Below are 14508 nucleotides of genomic sequence, written 5' to 3'. Positions count from 1 at the left end.
GTCCGGGGTAAAGGATGTTCGTGCAGAAATGTTTATTGGGGCCCCGGTGCACAAGGCAACTGCACTGGTCACTGCGGATGAAAAGATCACTCTGTCACCTGACTGACGACACGGGCTGGGGGCGTGGTGGGTAAACAGAGTGTATGACGCGGTAAGTTCTAATAAAGGGGAAATACTAGGGACCCTAGGGACCCGCAGGAGGCTGCCACCAGGCTGAGGAGTAGGGGGCAGAGGGGAGAAGCAGTGTGCGGGAGGAACGGCCCAAGCGACATCCGGGCAAGAGCTCAGAGGTCAAATGAGAGCGCGGCCGGGGAAGGAAGTCACAAGCGTTACTTCGCAGGGAGTTGGCCGGGAGCTGTGAGACACCAGGCTGGTTGGAAAGATCTCCATCGGGAGTTTGCCTTCCACCCTACAGTCGGCGGAGCTGCCACGGAGGTTGCTAACTGGGCAAGTAAGAGAGAAGTCTGCACGCTAGAAATCCACATGCAGGCTATGGGACAAAGCCGGGGTTGATCTTCCGCAAGCATCCTCAGGAGACGAGGACCACGCAGCAGGTAGAAAGCCACTGGCCCACGTGATCAGCTCTGCGGAGACTCGACGAGGGAAGGGAGGGCATCCTGGGCCCTCCCTCCGCAGATGGTCCAGGAGGGGCTCCGTCCCAAGGCTCATGTGAGGCTCGGAAGGAAACCCACAAAAACGGCCGTGGGCAAGGTTAAAAAATAACAGGGGCGCCCGGGTGGCTCAGTCGGTTAGGCGTTCGACTTCAGCTCAGGTCACGATCTCGCGATCTCGCGGTCCGTGAGTTCAAGCCCCACGTCGGGCTCCGGGCCGATGGCTCGGAGCCTGGAGCCTGCTTCCGATTCTGTGTCTCCCTCTCTCTCTGCTCCTCCCCCGTTCATGCTCTGTCTCTGTCTCTCTGTCTCAAAAATAAATAAACGTTAAAAAAAAAAATTAAAAAAAAAAAAAAAAACAGGCGTGGGGAGCATTTCAGCCTCGAAGGGCAGTTACTGAGCACGCTGGCCACCTGCTCGGGATGACAACAATGAAAAAAAATAATAATTAAAAAAAGCAAAACACAAAAAACAGTTCTTGCCTTGGAAGGCCCCCAGTCTATCAGCCAGCCCACACCCCTGCCGCACGCTTCTTCGGGTGCCCCAGCTCCGCTCCTGGTGACCCCACGGGACGCCAGGCAGCCCGGCCCAGGTCCCGTCTGCAGGTAAACTGGTCTCACCGGCCCCACCGAGAGGGTTCCTGATCCAAGGCCAGGCCAGCAACCTGGGGGAGGCGGGGACCTGTTCTGCTTCCTGTAGGGCAGACCCTGCCCAGTAACAGCCATACACTCTGCATCAACACTACTCAAAATCAGTGAGTGAAAAGAAAATGATCCCCATGCCTTGGAATAAAGCCCACTCTTTAAGGCACCTACAACCCCTAACTGAAAACTCCCCTCCAGCTACAAAAAAATAAGTTCAGTGAAAGTCTCACTTAAATGCCGTGCAGTCACCTGGCACCAAAGGTAGGAAAGACCGGCTCTGATACCGACATCCTTCCCCGGTCACCAAAATAACATCAATCTGATCAAATCCAGGGACCTCCAAGTTCCCAAGTAGCCAGAGACCCAGGCTCGAAGGTCCTCGTGAACTCTACGGCGTTCATTCTCGTCTCTTGTCCTGTGCTCTCCCTCCTATCATCTGCACGACACCCGAAGTATGTCAGAATCAGCCTGATTGGAGACCGCTGGAAAATCCAGGGTGAGGCTCCCGCTGTCTCGACATCCCCAGGAGGCGTCACGTGATGTCCTGCACCCCGCGTGGTGTTTGTGACCCATTCTCTTCTCAGCCCGAAGGAAAAAAATGAGCCAGAACAAGGTAGGAGGAACCATTTAGTTTAGGTAATTAGGAAGTCCTTCCAAAAGTCTAAATGAACTCACAACAGACACTGTAGAATTCACTTCTCCACCCATCAAGAGGGTAGAAACATCTAGTCTCTCAGGCCTCAGATCCATACAAGCTGATGCCATATGGAATTTCCCGGATACACCTACACGGGAAAGATCAAACAGACTCTCACTTGTAATATATATTTAAGCCCTTTTCCTGTGGCACTTCAAGTGAATAATCCTCGTACGTCCAAGAAGGAATCGGCCCCCGTGCTGCTAAAACCACTTACCGTATCTAAAAGGGAAGAAGCCGTGGGGAGTCCTGACGGTTCCCGCTCACTTCTCCCCAGTCATTCGGTGAGTTCTCTGAAAGCCATGCTTTCCCAGACCTGCGGTTCTTGCAAAGTTAAACGGGTGTAACGCTAAAGGGTGGCGTGCCCGGAAGACCTCTCCATCGGAAGACGAAGCATCTCGAGTCGGTTTTGAGGGCGACAAAGGAGGGGGCTTCTGGGACTGTCGCTAAGAATATCCGTGCGGCTTAGTCATTCTTCTCAAACAAGCTGATATAAAGAACATGGCGACCATCAGACTTGCTAAGCCTGACACTGTTCTAGACCCAACTAATAATAAAGTGTCATGAGCAGCAGCCTGACCCTATGGGACACTGGTGTCCTGCCCTCATCCGTTACAGGTGTGGCTCTCTCCCATCTTCTCTGGCTGCCCAGGATGAAGCAGCCCCAGTGAAGTCAAGAACTGCCAGCGTTTCCGGAAACTCTAGTGGACAAGAAGCGTTGGGTTGAGTTGCAGAGGAGAATGTCGGGACTGCACTAGAATACTTGAATGACTATTGACGTTATTTCACATCGTTGGAGACCACGGTTCCACTTTAGTTATGGTGGGAAAACTCCTGTTTTTGTCCTAAGTTGTCAGCGTCATGGTGGCTGAGCCACATTGGATTTAAAGCCATCTTCTGGGACTCCCCCTGGTCACTAGCACGTCTGTCTGATGCCCGTGGCACGACTCCACTGAGAGATGCTCTCATGGAAAATCAAGACGGGTGAACTACCAGGTGATGCCCTCTCTTGTCATTTCAACAGACGACCGTCCGACCGTCACTAACACAAAAAGCCCACACACCTTAGAAATGAAATTCCGAGTGGCAAAACCAGAACTACGCTTACACTTTCAGAAATACCTTTATCAGGGAACTTATAAGAGAGAGAATGTCCAAGGAAAATCTAGCCTCCAAGGAAGCTTTTAGGGCAATCGTGCCAAAATCCTACCTAAGGGGTGGTGCTCGAATGACGTGCCAATTAATTTTAGAACAGGAAGCGGATGGCCATCAAACAAAAAGTGAAGTTGAAGCCGGAAAGGCACCAGTAAGCACTGGATGGACGAGGTTCCCTGCAGCGGTTCTGGAATTTCTGGAGGTTTGACATCCGTCTGGGTCTCCTGAGAAGTTGCCGAGTAGGAGTGTCTGGCTGGTTCGGTTGGCAGAGTCTGCGACTTGATCTCGGGCTCCTGAGTTCGAGCCCCACGTTGGGTGTAGAGTTTACTTACGATAAAAAGCTCTTAAAAAAATTTTTTTAACGTTTATTTATTTTTGACAGAAAGAGAGAGACAGAGCACGAGAAAGGGAGGGGCAGAGAGGGAGACCCAGAATCAGAAGCAGGCTCCAGGCTCCGAGCTGTCGGCACAGAGCCCGACGTGGGGCTCGAACTCACGAACCGTGAGATCGTGACCTGAGCCGAAGCCGGACGCTCAACCGACTGAGCCCCCCAGGCGCCCCACCAATAAAAAGCTCTTTAAAAAAGTGACTGATAATATAGCCAAGGCGATTGATTTTTCATTCGATTGGTATCTTGAGTGCCATCTGAAATCCAGGCAAAATAGGACAAAGTCAGAAGCTATGAACTCTTAGTTGAGGCCCTGAGATTTCTGAAGTGTTTCAGGGCACGATGCTCGGTAACCTTGAACGCACAGCCCATCCGTTTCTCTTCCTGAAACACAGGGTTTTGAAAGTTCTCTGTGTGCCCCACTTTTGCATAACCTGGATACATGTAGTTATTAATACAAGCAAGTGGATTCATTTTTAAATTAGGCTAGCAAATCTCAATTAGCATTCAACCTCCTCCGTGAAGTCTGAAATGTTTGCCTGACGCCGCGGTTTGAAGAACTTGAGACCAGGGGCGCCTGGGCGGCTCAGTCAGTTAAGCATCCGACTTCGGCTCCGGTCCCCATCTCGCGGTTCGTGGGTTCGAGCCCCGCATCGGGCTCTGTGCCGACAGCTCGGAGCCTGCAGCCTGCTTCAGATTCTGTCTCCCTCTTTCTCTATCCCTTCCCCATTCACCCTCTGTCTGTCTGTCTCTCTCTCTCTCAAAAATAAATAAACATTAAAAAAATTAAAAAATTTAAATAAAGACAAGCAATGTTTCAAGGTGCCTGGGCAGGCGTGGGCAGACAGACGAAGAGGCAGGGCTATGTTCCCTATCTGGGATGTCCTTGAGCATATCACAACATATCAGCTGTGTCAAATTAAGTGAAGGGTGAAGGAAAGAATACTAAGGGAAACAGACTTGCACATAAATGTTTTAGATCATACTCCCAATGACCCGATGGAAGCAGAGTAAGGTCCACGGAGCTCATCACCTGCCGACACTTCACGGCAACTCATCAGAAATATTTAACTTTTACAATGGGAAAAGAGAAGTACAAATGTTTAGATGACATGCCCAGCAAACACCTGCCTACCTCCCAAGACCGCCGGAAGGACCCAGCGACACAGCATACGCAAACGTGTGAGTTGAAAAGAAGTAAGTAAACACGGTAACTGCCTCAGCTCCCACGGCAAATAAGGCCGTAGTCCGGTCATGGTCACTACGTGCGTCTCCTAGAACAATGCTTCTCAAAGTTACCGTGTCCACAGATCACCCCGGAGCCCTTGCCAAAGAGCAGATTTCTCATCGGGTAGGTCGGGGGTGGGGGTGGGGGTGGGGAGATCCTGCTCCCCACCCAGTTCCTGGGCAAGGCAATGCCAGCCCCCGGGGCCACCCTCATGAGGAGCGTGGCTCTGAGAGGTCACCCCAGTTCTTGGTGCAGGACAGCTCTGGTAGGACACATTCCTGAGTGCACTGCAGGGGTGAGCGTCCCTACCGTGGGCTTTGGAGAAAGTCTGCATGGTTCCTTTGGTTCTGAACAGAGTACTTTAAACTCAGTAGCAAAGTGTCCTTTCTCGGGCAGCCCAAGAGCTCAAGGGTTGATTTTTAATTACGGTGTCTGCCAGGCTCTAGTTTTCTAGGACGAGAGTCGGCAACATGCAAAAACACAGAAAGCTGATTTGCCCGTTTACTATCCTAGACTTCAGCTCCTCTCCAAGGGGGGTCGGAGGAAGGGAAGAACTCTGTCCTCGTAAACACGCCCCGACACACACAGCAAAAGAAAACCCTGCCAGTTTGGAACTAAATTTGGACTAAATTATCTTCTCTATCGGAAGAATCGGGCTCAAAATATCCAGGAAGGGAAAAAAACAAAACAAAACAAAAAAGAAAAAAAAAAAACACCTGAGCAAACAAGAAACTTGCAGAAATGCAGCTCCCTCCTGATACAGAAGCACTCCGGTCTCACGGAGTCTGGCCGGGAATAAAAAGACACCAGCAGGGTCTGCAGACCGGTGGTTGTCCAGGCTGCGTGTGCATCAGAATCACCTCGCGGGACAAAATTCAGACGCTCTACCCCCAGGGTTTCCGATGGATCGGGCCGGAGGGAGGGCGCAGAAAGGTGCTGATAAGGCCACTGCCGGGGTCCCCAGACATGGCCCGCAGCACAGTCTACGCAAGGGGGAGGCACCACGTCTCCCATACAGCCGCACCCCGGCGCCCAGCACCGGGCCTGGCACGCACCGCTCGCCCCCAAGTATTTGCCGAACGAATGCCTGTTCTAACTTTCACTGCCAGAAACATTTTCCTGCTCGCCTATATACACTTGCACTTTGAAAGCCAATTACACGTGTCCCAGGCATGACAGCCCGTGACCCGTAAACTGGGACCTGTAAACGAAATCCATCCCAATCACAGACACTAGTACCACTTTTCCCAGACACTCTCCAGTCGGCCTCTGAGCCTCCTCCCGCTACAGCGGAAACGCACACACAACTCACCGGTCCGAAGGACCCCAAAAAGAAGGACCCTACTCGGGTAAGACAGGTCAATTCATTTCACGCGTGCTCGGGCAAAAACGAAATGTTTCATCGAGACAAGAATTTGCTGGGAGAGCACACAAATATCTGCGTCCCCCTCGGAAACCCAGAGATGGTGCCGGACCCAAGATGCAGCCCCGCAGGACGAAGTGCAGGGAGGGGAGGGGGGGGCGGCATTGCGGATTAACTCCCTAACTCCGAGCTCTCTGCACAGAAGGGGCTGCTGCTGGCGCTCTTCAAATCCTCTGCCTGATCTGCACGTTACCATAGCCACCAACCTTCCGAGAAACAGGTGTTTCTGTTAAAATTAGCTGTTTCAAACTGTTAAGTGTTCTAGATCCCTAGATGCCAGCTTTTAAAAAAAGTGTTCACGGGATAACCAATCAGATGTCACCGCTGCTTCCGTAATCATAGTCTTTAGATTTTCCTGAGAAACATCTCCCCTAAATTAGGAGAAAGGGGGGGTGGGAGGAAAGAAACTGAAGTCGGGGAGAACACACACACCACACACACAATTTCTCTAGTTCCTCACATCGACCCGGAATGAATACTAGGACGAGGCCATGCTTAAACCAGCCAAGGAAAGACAGCTTTTTTTTCGGGTTAAGTCTTGTGTTGGAAAGCCTTTTGTCCCGCTTATTTGCCTTGACCGTCATAAATAATGGCTTTTGTTCTAAGACTTTAGGCATAATGATTTCCTTCTCTCCCGAAGATCCAAAGGAAGGTTTTCAACATCCCCGGTCAGGATGGCCCCATTAATCCTGGGTAAGAAAACGTGCCCTTGGATGTCAAAACAGCCCAAGGATGAGGTCTTAAGTGAACTCTAATGTGGTCTAATTAAAACAAAACAAAACAAAACCAGGCCACTCTGATTTTGGTCCTGGAACACCAGTGATCTCTGCTGACCTCGTTAAACCCAATGAACTAGGTCTGAGATGTTCCTTTTTTAAAAATCAGGCCTATTTTAAAAACAAGTTTAGCAAGCTGGTGCACTGAAAGCTGAGATGACAAGAGGCCCTCGCCTACAGAAGCAGCACAGACACAGAGATGCACTGTGTTCCTTGTTCTGGTTTCCTGAGAACCTGCTGAACAAAATACAAGAATTCATTTCGAGCCACCTGCTGGAAGAAAAATCCCAAACTTATCTTAGAGACAGAAGGAGGGGAAGGGAGGACGTTAAGACACCAGTGAAACTTTTAACCACTTCAGAGGACAGAGATTTTGAATATTGCAGGACACCTTTCATATACAGAAATGTAAAGGGACACCACCAGGTGGCTAGGACAAAAAGAAGCCTTAAAATTGATTTGCTGGCAGGCTAGTTAACTTCATCCAAGTAGATAGAGAAAGCGAGGGTTTTTTTGGCATGCGGTGTCCTGAAAATTGCTTCTGTACGGAATGAGCCCAAGCAACAACTGGCAATTATCTTTGTCTGAATCAAACACCAAACTTAACGGGTTCCTGGCCCTAGTTTTGTTTTACCTTGCTCTTTTCAGTTTGCTCTCTGTGACCTGCCTAGGCTAAAGGAAGCAGATAATTAGAGACTCTACAATAACTTCTGTACATAAATAAAAGTAGCCATTCCTATAGGCAAGCAGGATGGTCGTTGGCACACGGGTTAAGATTCCTCCCCGCAAATACTTCCGGAACCTGGCTGACCCAGACTTAAAGAAGGGCAGGGGGACAGGAAAAAACATTCTCAAGGTCATTTTCAGTTTTTACACACTTTAAACGTGTAAATCTACCAGGACCCAGGAGAAAGCCAAGAGCTCCCTTGACTGTTTTTTAAGAAACGTGTATGTGTACTACCATTTTAAGACTTTTCCAAACATCGAATTCAGAGCAGTTACACGATCCTAGTCTTACCCAACACGGGTTTACACGCCGAGCATGATGTCCCAGGAACAAACACAGCTATTCAAGTAAAACAGTCGTCAAAAGGACTTTCTAACATATTACGGTGAGAAAGTCTTTCTTCTCAGATCCGCGGGAACTACAAAGGTTGAGGCACAACAAATGCCAAGAAAAGTGTAAACGGAGCAAATTTAAAGCATGTATGACTTCTCATCCGTGTGGCTCTCCAGGACAGGCGCTGCAAATAAACATGTTACACTTTCCGTGGGGAAATGTCCAAAACTTAACTGGGTTCAGCAAAACTGTAACACCCCTCCCTCCCCGATGTTTTCTTAGCGTGTCTGCAGAGAGGACAAACCACCTCAAAATAACTCCAAACTTCAACTGACGGAGATTCTTCCAACGCAGAATCAACCAGGGCAGATCTTGAGACAAGGTCACCCAAATCAGCCCTTTGCCTGCAACTATGCTGCGGCTCTAGAAAGTTCTCCACGCTCCCTCCCCCCCCCCCCCAACACTTCTCCCTCTATTACAGTCCAGATCCCTCTGTACTTTCTCCTGACATCACCGGATCTTGTCCGAATAGACCCGCCTACGTAAATGAGGCTCCACGCTCTCCTGGAAAGAACTTGGTCTACTTCGACAGCTGCACTGCACGGACCCTCCGACCCGAGGAGGGTGGGGTACCACGCAGGATTAGGGAGACCCTTAATCTGAAAGAGACGGGCAGAATACCACTCAGACCAGGGTCAGCCTGAACCAGTGTTCATCAGGGCAGAAAGGGGTGGGAGACGAAGGGGGCTGACTTACGTTCCAGGAGAAACCAGAGGCAAGACAAAACCCCACCGACAGCCCAGCCCCCGCACCCACGCCTGTGACACGTGCTTTGCATCGACAGTGTCACACCGTGCTCTCTTCTTGAATTCCAGGCTGCTCAAAGCGGTGACTCTCCAGGAAAAAGGAGACGGGGCTGAGGACCGGAGGCACTGCTCCCGAAGCACAGTCTCCGGGGCGCCCTTCCAGAGAGCGCGTGCAGAGTGCAACGTCACAGCGATCGAACATCAACAATAACTGCCAAAGGCCATCTGAGAAACATAACATTTTAATAGATGAAATAAATACTCCAGTACATGCACGGTAAAAACTTGACATTGGGGGGAGGGGGGAAGGAGGGGGGAAATCACTCTATAGTGTAAATTAAAAAATAAAACACACACTCACAGTAGCTTTCCCCCCCATTTGCAAATCACATGGCAATGTCATACTCTTTCCACACCAAGTATACGCCTAATCCAACACGATTTGCTTAAAAAAAATAACAGCATACAAAAAAAAAAAAAAAAGATAGCTACATCCATGTCTAAGGAGTGAAACTGAGGTAACCTTTCTTTTAATTAGGAAAAATCAAAACAAAACGGAAAAAAAAAAAAAAAAAAACGGGCCAAAAAAAGAAACGAACCCATGACCTCCTTCCTGCCCGATTGGTTAGAAAATTGAGGGGCGGAGCTCCGGGACAGGAGCCGGGGGCGGGGGCGGGCGCGCCACCTCGCGGTCCCTGCTGCGTGCGCGCAGGTGGGTGCTGCGGCGGGAGGGGCCCCCAGCTCTCTGGAAGGTTCTTTCCGAGCGTCTGCCGTGGGGGAGGGGCTTCCCCTGGGATTTCTTTGGTATAAATGGAGAGGGGCAGAGAGTGAGTATCTTCCTCTAGTGGGGGGGGGGGGGGGAGGGCGAAGGGGCGCGGGGCGGGGGTGCTAATTCACAGAATTGGAATTCACTGGCGGTAAAGTCCTGGGCGAAGACCTCTCCCGTAAAGCCTGAGATAGCAGGGTGCAGCCTTCAGACACGGCGCAGGCCGAGTTCCTCAGCCTCTCCCTGTGGTCCGACATCTTGGCGCCCCCGTCGGGGTGCTGCGCCAGATCCCTGAGGCACTGGGTCAGGAGCACGCAGGCCGACACCACGCTCATGGCGCCGCCCAGGATGGCGGTCTGCACCGCCTTGCCCTCGGCGCTCACGGCCGCCGCGCGACCCAGGAACTGCGGCTCGGTGGCGAAGCCCACCAGGGCGCTCACGGCCTGCACCAGCGGCCCGCTGAAGAGCGCGCAGCGGCTGCGGGCCAGCTCGCTGGGCGCCGCCTTCACCTCGCGCACGCAGGCCAGCAGCGCCGACGCGCTGGTGCTCATGCACTTGACGCCCAGCTTGAACTGCTCGCGGGAGAAGCGGTCCCGGGACTTGTCGCTGGCCAGGGCGCACGCGTCCGTCAGGAACTTGAGGTTGCGCGACAGGCCCTGGGACACCTCCAGCAGCAGCTGCGGCGTCATGTCGGCCAGCGGGGTGGCGCGCAGCACGGCGCAGCCCTGCTCCACCTCGTGGCGGCAGCGCGTCACGCGGTAGCGGTCCACCAGGCCCGGCTGCGCGGGCTGCGCGCCCGGCGTGGCCACGGCCGCCAGGTAGGCCGCGTGGGCGGAGCACTCGGTCAGCGACACCACCAGGTCGCCCAGCTCCACCAGGCTGTCCCCCGCCTCCCCGAAGCGGCCCATGTTGAGCTGGCTCTGCACGTCGTGGGTGAGGATGGAGAGCCCCTTGGTGCGCGCGATGATCGTGTCCCGGCACTGCTCGAAGGACTCGGCGGCGCCGGCGCAGGAGGAGGCGGGGCCCTCGAAGAGCACGGGCCGCGCCTCGCTCGACAGCAGCAGCAGGTCGGCCACCAGCTGCATCTTGCCCTTGCAGTGGTCGCAGACGGACACCAGCCTCTTCCGCGGCTGCGAGCAGGCCCCCCCGACGGCGCTCGCAGGAGCCGGAGAAGCGGCCTCGCCAGCGGGCTTCCCGGCGCTGCCGCTAGCCATCGCGCCCGGGGGGCACTGGCATGCCGCTGGGGAGCCCGCTACCGCCGCCGCTGCCACTGCCGCCGCCCCCGCGGCCGTCGCGACTCGGCTGGCCAGGACCGCGGTGCCTTCCCCGCACCATCATGCCATCCACCGCGCCGGGCGGAAGGCGCTGGGCTGCGGCGGCCGGGGCCCGGGCGGCGCGGGGCGGGCCCGAGGGCCAGAGGACGCAGGAGGCTCTCCGGGGCGCGGGGAGGGGCTGCGGCGTTCGGCCTCCTGGAGGGCTTGCGGGAACCATGAACCGGGGCACGGCCAGACTCACGGAGCGCGCTCCTCGTCGCCGGGCTGCCAGGAAAGTCCCTTCTGCTGGGCCGCCGCTGCCGCCGCCTTCCTGGGCATGGCCCGGCCCGGCCGCCGGAGCGGGAGGGCGGGAGTGGGGGGGGGGGGAGAGCTGGGAGGTGTCCTTCCTTCCTTCCTTTCTTTGAAATCAAAATCTCTTCCTCGGGGAGGAGCGCGGGCGGCGGCTCGGGCGGGCTCTGCTGTCAGCCTCCTCGGGCTCGGCGGCGCACGTGGGCTTCAGGCGCCCCGACCCCGCCGGGCGGCACTTGCCCGCGACGGCGGCCGGGGCCGGCGCGGTGGGGCGCGCATCTCCCGCCGCCCGGTCTCGGGACGCGGCGGCGGCGGCGGCGGCGGCGGCGGCGGCGGCAGGGCCGAGGGTGTGGCCGGAGCTGGAGTCAGAGTCGGGCGGGAGCCTGCACTGATTGCGCACAGCGGCCGCCCCGCTCGCGCGCTCGCCCGCCCGCCACGCCCGGGCGCGCCGGCCGCCGCGGCCGCCCCTTCCCGCCTCGCCGGCTCACAGCGCGCGGCCCGGCGCCGAGGCGGCACGCCCTCCCCGACCGCGCGCCCCGAGGCCGGCCGCCGGCCGCGGGCGCGAGTCCATCCCGGTCGCCTGGTCGCCTGGGGCCCGCGGCGGCTGCGCTCTCCCGAGCCCCCGGGCCCTGCGCATCGGACGCCCGGCGCGCGTCTCCCCGGCGGCCGCGCCAACTCAGAAGGTCCCCGCGGCGCCGCGGCCGCCCGCCCGGGCCCCGGCTCCTGCCATTTCCGTCAGCCGCCAACTTCCGAGCGAGCCGGGAGAAACCGAAAGGAAAAGGGCGGGGGCCGCCTCCCGTGCCCGCGCGGGCCGTGCGAGCGCCGCCGCCGCCCTGCCGGGGCCGCCCGAGCCTGCTCCCCTCCGCGTCCGCGCCTCGCCCCCGGGCTCGCCGCCGCCGCCGCCCGGCCGTCACCTCCCCGGAGCCTATAGAAATCTTTTGTGTGGCGTCACCGCCTTTCGTTTAAATCCCGCTTCCTCCTCTCGCCCTTCCTCCCGCCCCCTCCGCCGCTCCCGGATGCTCGCGCGATGCGCTGCTCCTCCCCCGGGAAGCTGGGTGGCTGCGGGGGGACGCCGCCGCCCAGCGCGCCCGCCGCGGGCGCTGGGCCGGGGATCCCGCGGGGGTGGGGGCGGGCCGGGGGTCCCGCGGGGGTGGGGGGCGGGGGTGGGTCGTCCGGGGGCACGGCCCGGGCGGGGACCCGGGGCGCGGCCGCCGGCGGCCTGACGGGCGCCCTGGGCCGGCCCCGGGGCTGCACGCTTCCCGCCCGCCGAGTGGGCGAGTCTCGAAGGGGACTGTTTGGGCGCCGCAGGGAGGAGGGCGTCCCCTGGAGACGCGCCGGGGGCCTGGCTGCGCGCTCCGCGGGACCCGGGCCGGCTGGGCCAGACGTCGCCCTGCCCTTTGTTGTGCGTGCCCCTCCTCCCCGGGGCGCCGAGGGCGCCGGCCGGGGAGTCGGAGAGGAGCCGGGGTGGGGGTGGGGGGTTGGCTGTGTGGTTGGATCGCGGTCTTTGCGCCGGACTTCCTACGGGCACTCTCTCTCGGGCCGTGTAGGAGTTGTGTGACCCAGTGCGAGCTCTCCCCGCAAGTGGCCGTGGTCTCGTCTCGAGATCAGATGGCGTGCACCGACTGCTGGAGGGCCTGGCTCGCCAGCCGTAGAGGCTAGACCCTCTCCTAACGAGGACGCCTTCCGCTCCGTGATGGGGTCGTAGTGGCCCCTGTGAAGGAAGACGAACAGCCTTTCGGGGGGAACGTTGCCGTCCCGTTTTACAGATAAGGAACCGATGGTCTGATGGCTCAAGAGCCTCCCTAAGGACAGGAGGACAGCCAGTGGCCGGGCGAGGAGCCCACCCCAACCTGTTTTCATCTTACCCAGACCTGGCTGGTCAGGAAGCGGTTCAGGCACCTGGGCTCCCTCCCAGCCCAGGGCCCCCCAGATGCCCAGCCCCTCGCAAGCTGGGTGTGTCCGCCAACGGAAATGTTTGTTCCTCTGTCCCTTCCTGGGACCTCGGGGTCACCTTTTTTTTTTTTTTTTTTCCAGCCAGCCAGTTAAGGTTACTTATAACTAAGATGACCTTGCAACTTATCCAAACTGAGGCTTCTCTGAGAGTGAATTGTGAAATACATTACTTTAAAAATTAACCAAGAACAACGGATACGAACCTGAATGGGTATAGTCACCCTACTTATAACACAGAGTGTCCTTAGATACCTTCTAGAATCTAGCCGGACCCACTTGTTTTGCAAACCAAGGCCAACGAAACTGGTGATTTTCTAAACACGGGGCAAATCTATAGGGTTAAAATCCCTTTTGTTTTTCTCTGAGCAAAAACCAGTTGGACGAATCGAGCTCTTTCCCTGGCAATCCAGGAAAGTACCCTGTTCTTCCGTAGCTCCGGAAACTTACTAGAAGTCAACCCCTTCCCGCCATTCCTGGTTTATTCATGAAACTTGCTCTAGGATCGGGATTTTCTCCCATAGCTCCTTGGCTCTTCGGGGTGATGTTTTCCTTCTAAGTATGCACTCTCTTGGTTTTGCTGGAAGCCTGCTGCCTCCTCCGTGAGCTCTCTTACACATAGAATGTCCCGCCATATTTGCTCTAGCTTTAAAAGCAGATCGGATTATCTTCTTGGCCTTCCTGCTTCATTTCTCAGGTACGGCAGCTCCTACACTGACCCTTCCCCATGCTATCTGCGCCTGCCTTTTGGGTCACCTTACCCTCTGCCATCATTCATTCACCCCACGAACACTGGACACCCAGCACGTGCCAGGACCCATGCCGGGCACGAAAGTCACATAATAAGTAACGGAAGGGCTCCACCTTCGGAGGAGCAGAGCCCAGAGAGGGCAACAAAGTGACACAAGGGAGTCGTCATCGGAATGGTGACGGCACGGAGGACAGAGAGTATCAGGGATACTGCTGCTCACCGGCGTTCAGTTGCAGTTAGGCGGGGACGTGAGCAGGACAGACACCCGTGTCAAGCCCGGTGCTGTAGCCTATTGTAGCCTAACTTGAACCGTAGAAGGCGGGCTGTATGTGCCCCTCGGAGTCACTGGAGTAAGGACTTTCTCTTGAGAAAACTCCACTCATTGGGGCGCCTGGCGGACCCCGACTTCGGTTCAGGTCACGATCTCACAGTTTGTGAGTTTGAGGCCCACATTGGGCTCACTGCTGTCTGCGCAGAGCCCGCTTCGGGTTCTCTGTCCCCTTCTCTCTGCCCAGCTTGCGCTCTCCCAACGTAAATAAATATTAAAAAAAAAAAAAAAAACACCTCCGCTCATCATCCCTTCGAATCCTCTCTTGAAATATAATAATGAACCAAAGGCACTATGCAAAGCATTTTCCACTAAAATGGAAATTGGGTCAGAGAAGAAAGCTGCAAATACACGGGCTGAAGG

At 56.0% G+C, this 14508-nt stretch overlaps 1 protein-coding gene across 1 annotated transcript; it reads right to left on the bottom strand.

The window, feature by feature from the left end:
* Positions 1-9014: 9014 nt before the first annotated feature.
* TLNRD1 (talin rod domain containing 1) lies at positions 9015-12049 on the bottom strand. Its single transcript, XM_060617501.3, has one exon. It carries the CDS (start codon positions 10766-10768, stop codon positions 9677-9679), a length of 1092 nt encoding a protein of 363 aa, XP_060473484.1. The 5' UTR covers positions 10769-12049; the 3' UTR covers positions 9015-9676.
* Between the last annotated feature and the right edge of the window lie 2459 nt (positions 12050-14508).

The sequence above is a fragment of the Panthera onca genome, chromosome B3 (assembly GCF_046562875.1).
Source record: "Panthera onca isolate mPanOnc1 chromosome B3, mPanOnc1 haplotype 2, whole genome shotgun sequence".
In the NCBI taxonomy this organism is placed as follows: domain Eukaryota; kingdom Metazoa; phylum Chordata; class Mammalia; order Carnivora; family Felidae; genus Panthera; species Panthera onca.
The sequence above is the reverse complement of the archived record's forward strand: the minus strand, read 5'-3'. Positions and strand labels throughout refer to the sequence as shown.

Coding starts and splice junctions, on each gene's coding strand:
- TLNRD1 (XM_060617501.3), bottom strand. CDS start 10,768: ATGGCTAGCGGCAGCGCCGGGAAGCCCGCTGGCGAGGCCGCTTCTCCG.